The sequence below is a fragment of the Juglans regia genome, chromosome 4 (assembly GCF_001411555.2).
Source record: "Juglans regia cultivar Chandler chromosome 4, Walnut 2.0, whole genome shotgun sequence".
Taxonomy (NCBI): Eukaryota; Viridiplantae; Streptophyta; class Magnoliopsida; order Fagales; family Juglandaceae; genus Juglans; species Juglans regia.
Genome location: NC_049904.1, coordinates 26413381 through 26422686, shown reverse-complemented (window position 1 = coordinate 26422686; position 9306 = coordinate 26413381). Strand labels below are relative to the sequence as shown.

The 9306-nt window shown below is 33.0% G+C and overlaps 1 protein-coding gene across 2 annotated transcripts; it reads right to left on the bottom strand.

The window, feature by feature from the left end:
• Positions 1–2757: 2757 nt before the first annotated feature.
• Positions 2758–7699, bottom strand: LOC109018150 (cuticle collagen 3A3-like). Of its 2 annotated transcripts, XM_035689661.1 has the most exons (4): positions 7443–7699; positions 7084–7168; positions 6354–6918; positions 2758–2845 (listed from the first exon to the last, which is right to left on the bottom strand). In XM_035689661.1, exons 1-3 carry the CDS (start codon positions 7452–7454, stop codon positions 6356–6358), a joined length of 660 nt encoding a protein of 219 aa, XP_035545554.1. In that variant the 5' UTR covers positions 7455–7699; the 3' UTR covers positions 2758–2845; positions 6354–6355. The 2 variants fall into 2 exon arrangements, with proteins under 2 accessions (XP_035545554.1, XP_035545553.1); XM_035689660.1 differs by lacking the exon at positions 2758–2845 and having other exon boundaries at positions 6193–6918.
• Between the last annotated feature and the right edge of the window lie 1607 nt (positions 7700–9306).

The following is a 9306-nucleotide window of genomic DNA, read 5'->3' as shown; positions in this document are numbered from 1 at the left end:
AAAGCTGTCTTGACATCTATTTGATGCAGCTTGAGATCAAAATAAGTCACCAATGCCATAATAATCCGAAAAGAATCCTTGGTAGAAACAAGCGAGAAAGTGTCCTTATAATCAATGCCTTGTCTTTGGTTAAAACTCTTAGCAACAAGCCTAACTTTATACCTTTCTACCTAGCCTTCAGAATTATACTTGGTTTTAAAAATCCATTTGCAACCAATTGGCCTATAGCCATATGGTAGTTCAACTAAGTCTCATACTTCGTTATGACACATTGATGCCATCTCATCATGCATAGCATCCATCCAACATGAAGATTGAGGACTATCAATTGCCTCCTTAAAAGATGCTGGATCAAGAGACATACTAGTATTAAACTCATGCTCATGCAAATAGACAATATAATTATCTGAAATTGCTAGTCTACGAATTCTTTGTGATCTCCTCATAACAATATCATCAGTCTCCACATCAACATCAACTATATTGTCAACAACAGGATCTCGGACAATAGTACTGGTTCCCTCTGTCAATGGTAGTGCAGCCACTAATGGAGGAGTAACTTGAACAGGTATAACAACACGCTCCTCCCTAAATACAATTTCGCGTGGCACGGAACTCCCACTGTCACTAACATCCTTAAAGAAAATAGCTCGATCAGATTCAACAACTTTGGTAACATTAAAAGGGCAATAGAATCTAGAACCTCTTAATCCCACACAAAGCCAACAAAATAACCAGTAATTGTTTTAGGATCAAGTTTCTTCTGCTAAGGATTATAAGGCCTTATTTTCGCTTTACAACCCAAAACACGAAAATGATGCAAATTAGGCCTCTTACTTGACCATAACTCATAAAGAGTTTTAGGAACCGACTTACTTGGTAATTGATTCAAAATATATGCAGCGGTTTTCAAAGTCTCACCCTACAAAAATTCAGGCAAAGTGGAATGACTAAGCATAAACCACACTATATTCATAAGAGTACGATTTCTTCTTTCTACGATATCATTCTATTCAGGAGTTACATGCATTGTGTATTAAACCTCGATACCGTATGCTTCAAGAAATCTAGCAAAAGGTCCAGAATTTCTTCCAATTTCATCATATCTCCCATAAGATTCACCTCCTCTATCTGATCTTACCGCCTTGATTTTCTTAATATTTTGGAGTTCCACAACAGCCTTAAAAACCCTAAAATCTTCTAATGATTCTGATTTTTCTCGAATGAGTTCAATACAACCATAGTGAGAATAATCATCAATAAAGGTAATGAAATATCTATAATTTCCCAAAGCGACAGGTGAAATGAGACTACAAATATCAATATGGATTAAATCTAGAATATTCAGAATTCTGCTAATCTTTTGCTTTCTAATTTTTGTTGTAAGCTTCCGTTTGATACAAGCAACACGAGTTTCAAAATCAGAAAAATTTAAATCAACTAGAATACCATCTTTAATCAACCTTTTCATTCTTTCTCTAGAAATATGACTCAACCTTTTGTTCCACAACATGTAAGAGTTTTCATTAAATCTAGTACGTTTAAAACCATCTACAACATTCACAATAGAGACACTAGAAAAGCATAATCTAAAGTAGGAAGCAAGTCAAATTTATACAAATCGTCATATAAAGTAGCAGTACCAACCACAACAGAGTCATAAAAGATTGTAGCCTTTTCATTTCCAAAATGAAAAACATAACCACATTTGTCTAAAATAGAAATAAAGATAAGATTTCTTCTAATGGAAGGTATAAAAGTAGTATCAGACAAGTTCAAAACATGCTTAGAAGCCAAAATAAGTATGACAACACCAATATGTTCAACTTTAACCTTCACATCATTGCCCATATTTATAGCCAACTCTGTATCAGTTGGTCTTGTGCAGTTCCTTAATTCCTGTGAAGAATTTGTAGTGTGAATGGTTGCACCAGTATCTAGCCACCAAATATCAGAAGGCGCATCGACAAAATTAGACTCAAAACACACTAGTAGCGAACGTGTACCTTTCTTGTCTAACCAAGTCTTAAATCTCTTACAATCAACCTGTTTGTGCCCAAACAAATAACAGAACTTGCACATTCCCTTAAAAACTTCATTCTTAGGCCCATTGGAACACTTACACTAGCTTGTTGAGGAGGTCTCTCAGATTTCTTCATCTTACAGAAGTTGCTACTACTACACTTGAAGAACTTCTTCTTCCCTTTATCAACAGTTACCATAAAAGCAGCATGAGACTTGGCCTTTTTTATCATGTCATCTTCTTGAGTTACAATAGCAGTCATTTCAATCAAGCTCCATTCGTCTTTCTGAGCATTATAAGTGGTCTTGAATGCATCAAACTGAGATGACAAATATTCAAGCACTTGCCATACAAGAAAGCTATTTGCTAACTCAACTTTCATTTCTTTGAGTTTGTTAAAGAAATGAGTAAGCTTCATTATGTACTCTTGGACTCCACTAACCCCATCATAGGTTGTGGTAGTAAGAAGTTTCATTAGAATTCCCTTTTTTGCCTTATCAAACTTAGTAAATTTCTTCCCAATGGCATCAAGATATTTTTTAGCACTATCTATATTAGCTATGCTCTACCTAAAATACTTATCAATAGTATATTTCATAATCATGAGACAAGTCCTATTAAAATGCACTCACTGCTCAAAACAAGTCTTTTCATCTGCAGAGCTTTCACTAGTGGGTTCAACAGGCGCATCGACCCTCAAAGCAAAATCCAAATTCATGATAGCCAAATTAATAGTGAGAGACTTATATCAATCCTCATAATTGGTTCCCGTTAAACTCTTGATGGCAGACAAAGAGAGAGACAGAGCCGCATTGCCATAACCTGAGGAGAATATAACAAAATTTATTATCCATATAGAGGAAGAAACATGCACCCATAAATGTCTCAATTAGGCAATCTTATATCTATACTAGAGTCTTATTCAAAATAGACTCTTACGTACTATGCTAAAGCCCAAGATACATAAAAGTCTTCTACGCATGATAAAGCAAAATAATTAAATACAAGAACTTAAAATGACCCACTACCGAGAGAATAGGATTAGGCCACCAAATGCCAAGCACTTAACTATTATCTTTATCGTCCCAAGCATCATACCAAATAATGGTTTGCAGACGGGGCAAAAATTCACTATCCGTATGGATCTTAGTATAATGTCATTAAGCGAAAGCATGATCAATATAACTACTCCGATAATTTATTATGACTAGTCCCATGAGAGGTAAGTATATACCCACTCCAAACCATCGGTATTACAACAAAAAAGACAAAAAAAAAAATATCAAAAGCATCTCCATACAAGATTCTTTATTGCCATAATATATATATATATATATATATATATATATATAGCACATGAACAACCAGTACTATTATCTTTATCCTTTTTATTTTTTTATGGCATCTAAACAAGTCTTTACTATTTAGAATAAGAGGAATATTTTACAAAATAAAAATAAAAAGTTTCAAGAGCTAGCGACCCCACAAGATTTTCAATATCCAATAAACACATTGAACAAGTGATAAAGCTCCAGAGACAAGAAAAAAAAAATTCTCCATCCAGTTGCTTTATTATACGAGTTTGCCAAAAATTGTACTCAGTCACCAAAAATCAAGGATTCAAGGATAGAGTCAAGTTCACTGAAAAAACAACCCCACGCATAGAAGAACTCACAAGTCACAACAGCGAAAAATAAAAAAACACAACGATGAAAAATAGGAAGAAGACGCTGATACCAACTGTTTGATTCACAAGATGTGATAATTTCTTCCCATAAATCAAAATATATGTTCAATAAAATTGAGATTTCATACCTCCAATAACTTATGATGGATTTTCCATAGAGCTTTAGGGTTCCTGCAAAAGGGGAGATTTTTCCGATTACGGAGAGGACTACTCTCTACCCCTCTATTTTGATTTTTGGTTCTTGTCCTAAGAGAGAGAAGAGAAGGAGCAAAAACCCTAAATAAAACTCAATGGGCTAATTCTATTTTAAAGTGGGGTAAGAGTAGGGGCCTCCATATGTGTCTATTAAAATGACCTATCTCATTATGGACTCAATGACTAAATGTTAATGTTGATCCATTATTTATAAAAATAAATACAACATTAACCACCTCGATCGATCGTACGTCGTATCACCTTCCAATATTAATATCTTCTTTTTTGAAGTAAATATGTATCATTTCATTGCAAAACTAATGTCAAGGGATACAAAGTTTGTCCTATATTACAAGTGTAAAGATCTTCGATGGACCATTTTTAATCCATACTAATTCCTCCTGAGTTGTTTCCAAAGCTAACTTAGCTAATTGATGTGCCACTGTGTTGCTTTCCTTGTATGTATATTGTATCTTCCAATCTATTCTACAGGTACCATACCACATCCAAACCACCTCTTTGCTATTTACATCTCTTATCACTGTTTGTGCATCTCCTTCAAAAACAATGCTCTTCATGTTATTCCAAACAAAACTCCACAGCCCCCCATAGTGCATAAATTTCAACAAGTATAGGGTGTCTAACATTCATTTTACTCATACATAAAGATGCTAATACCTCGCCATCTTCATCCCTCTAAATGATACATGCCCCCATCTTCAATCTCTTGGAGTCAAAAGAGGCATCCCAATTAACTTTCACCATGCCCTCCCCTGGTCTCTTCCATTTTTCCGCTGCACGCCTAGACCATGCAGCTCTGAAGTTGCAAACTAAGTCCTTTTACGCCTTTTGGCACTCTTCTAAATTTTCCAGAGCTGTTCTTTTAACTTTGTAAGGACTAGAAAACTTTTTTTTAAAAACAAACTTATTTCTTCTCAACCAAATATTCCTCATGATGGCTACCACCTTCTCCAGTTCTCCTTGATTTAAGTTCTTCACTAACCTTTCCCACAGGTGATAGAAGTCCAACTCAACACATGGCCATTTTTTTTATAGGACTTTCACTTTCTGCCCAAACATATGAGGAAGCTGCACAACTCCAAAGTGAATGAGTAACTGACTCCACTTTCCTACTACATATGAGACACATGGGTGGCTCAACAACTTTCCTCTTTAACAAGTTCTCCTTTGTGGGTAAACAGTTGTTAACTACTTTCCACAAGAAAGATTTTACAACAGTAGGTGCATTTAACTTCCATACTTCTTTTCACGTTTCACTCTCACTTTCATATTGAAATTATTTTTTTAATAACAAATTATTTTTTAATAGCAAATTCTACTATTTTTAAAAAAGAATTTGTGAAGTTGCATACCTTAAAATCAGTACTGTATCTAGCATTAATTACTCATTAATCTCAAATTTGGACTTGTTCTCAATCTGGAATTAGTAGTACTACTCGAGTTGAGTGACTAATTTCCACCAAATTAACAAATATCATGTGTATACGTTCTCATGACCAAGTAAATTCAAGTGAGAAATCTGATCAATGAAATTGATTGAGAATTTAACTTCTCATTAATTCACAAATACCCAACAAATTATATTAATTTCTCATGTGGACGAAAAATCCTCGACAATTCTGGAAATTAAGCATTCATATTGAGTTCCCCATAAAATTCTATATAATTTAGTTAAAAAGTACATTCCCTAAATGTTTTTTGCTAAATTTTACTCATATTTCAAAAACCTTCTACATCTCATTCTCTATCCATTCCCAGTTCTATTGAAATAATATTTCTCTATTATTTCTCTATTATTATTTTTTCTCACTTCCATTTACAAATTTAAATAATCAATATTTTTTTATGTTTTGAACTATTACTCTAGTGAATATTTTAAATAAAAATTTAAATTATTTTTAATATTTTTAAAACTATTATTTAAAGTTATAACAAATATAAGTATGAGAGAAAGTGTAGATGATTGAAAGAAGAATTAATTTAATTGAAATGAATAAAATATTGATAAAAATGATTTAGGGGATGAATAGTAATTTCCCATATTCATTCCCTAAATTTTTTTCCTTAAATAGGAATAAGATGGAAGAAGGTTTTGAGAGTATTTCCTAATTTTATTTTCCAAATTATAAGAAAAAAAAAATTATAAAGAATCCAATGGAAATGCTCTTAGGCATGCTGAGCACGGTAAACTTGAATAAATCAGCATGGAGGTTTGCAACGACAGTGCCAAACCTAAAAGGTTTAGAGATAAATATGCAGCAAGAGATCAATATATATTAAAGATCAATCATATATAGAATTGAAATCATTAAATGGACGTACAAGATTTAATGAGTAATATTATTATGTCTCTCATATAATACGTACGTACGCGGGATCACATTAATTATTTTAATATTGTAAGAGACACGATGATGACCAGCTTACATTTACATGGTTGCGCGTCCTGTGGAATCTCCTTCACTGCAGTACTCATAACGGCTCACATTACAAGGCGCATGACAATCACTAGGATACGGTTGCGGCCTCCACCACCATGGGGGTGTCCATCCTGGATAATTGCAACTCGAACCCCAACCGCCGCAACCACAAGTACATCCTCCGGGTGGATAAACGCCTGCTGGCCAGCATGGTACTGGCTTTGGTCCCGGAGGCCCGGGTGGCCCTGGAGGCCCTGGAGGTCCTGGTGGCCCACAATGCACTGGCCCAGTAGGCCCCGCAGGCCCAACGGGCCCACATGGCCCGGGAGGTCCCACAGGCCCAGGTGGCCCAACTGGCCCAGGTGGTCCCTTAGGCCCTGCAGGCCCCGCAGGCCCTGCGGGCCCCTGAGGCCCTGCAGGCCCTGGAGGCCCCGGTGGGGGTGGTGGAGGTACAAACTCAATGCAACCTCCACCCTTGCAGATGATCTTTTGCTTAATCCTCTCAGGAAAACACGATACAACTTTGATTGTGACCAAGTTTTTCTTCTCGTCGAATATCTGGTCATGTATTTCTGTTGTTCATAACAAAGTTCAACGTTAACGCATATATATATATATATATAATATATTTAACTCAGTCCTTTTGTAAGCAAATATTGCTAGATATATATAAATATATATATAGAGAGAGAGAGAGAGAGAGAGAGAGAGAGAGAGAGAGGGAGACGGAGACTTACCAGGAAATTTACATAGAATTCTCTTCACCTTCTTGTAGCAGTGATAGCACTGCAGGTCAGCCTTAAACACCATTATGACTGTGGCCTGTAAGATCAGTACGGAATTTCTAAATCCATACATACATATATATATATATATATATATATAATATTCCCAGCCAAGAAAAACATATATATATATAGAACAGTACTTTCTGACAAAACAAATAGAAAGTTGTTGATGATCATCATCATCTGCCGACAAAATGAAATCAGCTGGAAACCCAAAAAAGAAACGATCGAAGAATAATAAATGATGAGATCATAATATGAATGAAATGCATCATGGGTTAACGAAAGATGTCTCTAAATTTACAAACCTTTTCACCCATTGCTGTATGTTCGGATTTGATCAACCTGATCGAAACCAAAGGATGGCAGGAAGAACACTACTACTCTACTTCCACTAAAGTGAAACTGCGAAACAGAATGCTTAGAGATTGCCAATATAAAGATGCAGGATGGAAAACAAAACACACAGGTTTCCCACGTTGTATTTCTGCTGCATGCGATGATCTATCACGAAGAGACCTTCGGCATTTTATCGTGAGCGTGCGGTACTGGCTGTTTGGCCTACAAGAAAAGTGGATATGTTTTTAAATTTTTGCATTTGTGCTGTGCAGCTGGCTCTGATCGATCCACGTCACCTTCCATCTTTAATCATTAACAGTGACATCAGTTTTTAATTTTTAATTTTCATCTTCTCTTTTATATATATATATATATATCACTACAAGAAAAACTGTTTATTTGTGGTCATTTAATTCCAGCGAAATGATTATTTACAGTTAAAATGAGACTGTTTTAGTCACAAATAACATTTTCGCCGTAATTAAATGGTCACAAAAATCTATTTTTCTTGTAGTGTATATATATATATATATGATTAAACGAGACCTAAAAAATTGATTGAATTGATTTTTTTTTCTTAAAAATTAAGGATAAAAAAACAATGCACTAGGTTCTGTCGGTAGGCCTCTCGATTTCCGTAAAAACCATTAATCCTTATTAAAGTTGGCAGACTATTTTAAGTATAATATTCTAAGACTTTTACAGTATATATTATTTATTTAGTATAATTTAATTCAAAACTTATAATTGAATCTTATCGTTTAAGTTATCGAATTAGGAATAGGATAATTCCTTTACACTATTGTCAGGGCCATTCACGCATTCCCTCGTACATGGCAACAGCACATGTCCGTACACCTTTAAGGTGGCAACAATGTTGTAGTGTTGTGAAAAAGTGGTCGCGATATTCACCTACTTTTTAAAGTATTAGAAAGTATTAGAGCATTGAATATGAATATGCAAAGTGATGTTTGAATAATATAATCTTAAAAATTTTTATATTAACTTATGTATATTTAAATATTTAATTAGTTATGAACAATATTTATTTAAATTTAAATAATTATTATTCACTCTATAAAATATATTTTAATCATTATTTTTCTCTCATCCCTCTTTCTCACAATCTTTTCAGTTTCTCATTCTTTCAACAATACAACAAACCTTCACTTGCACATTTATTTTATTACTATAATATATTATATATATTTTTTATTTTATTATATTTTTAATATAATATATAAAAAAAATTATTTTTTTTATTATTACGTTTGTATTATTAATATCAAATGTATGTAGTGGATGCTAATTGTAAAATATATATAAAAAAATTAATTTTACTAAAAAATAATAAGATTTTATTATTATTTTATCTCAGATATGCATAATTATAATTTCATAATATACATTAAATACACAGGTAGACCGAACTATAAATCATTTCAATTTATTTTTTCTTATCTTATTTAATAATTATAATTTTTTATATTTTTATATCAAATATTAAAAAAGTTTAATTTTTTTAAAACTTAAAAAAATTATATTTTAATAATATTTTATTTAATTTTTAATTTTTGATCATATCTTATATATATAAATAAATGAGACCTAAAAAATGAATTGAATTGATTATTTTTTTTCATAAAAATTAAGGATAAAAAAACAATGCACTAATCGGTAGGTTCTATCGGTAGATGTCTCGATTTCCATAAAACCATCCTTAATCATTATTAAAGTTGCCAGACTATTTTCATAATATAGACCTTTATATTATATATTATTTATTTAGTATAATTTAATTTAAAACTTATAAATTGAATCTTATCGTTTAAG

Bases quoted from the DNA above. Each gene is read 5' to 3' on its own strand.
- LOC109018150 (XM_035689661.1), bottom strand. The intron at 6,919-7,083 runs GTAAGTCTCCGT...TATGAACAACAG, and splicing joins AATTCTATGTAAATTTCCTG to AAATACATGACCAGATATTC.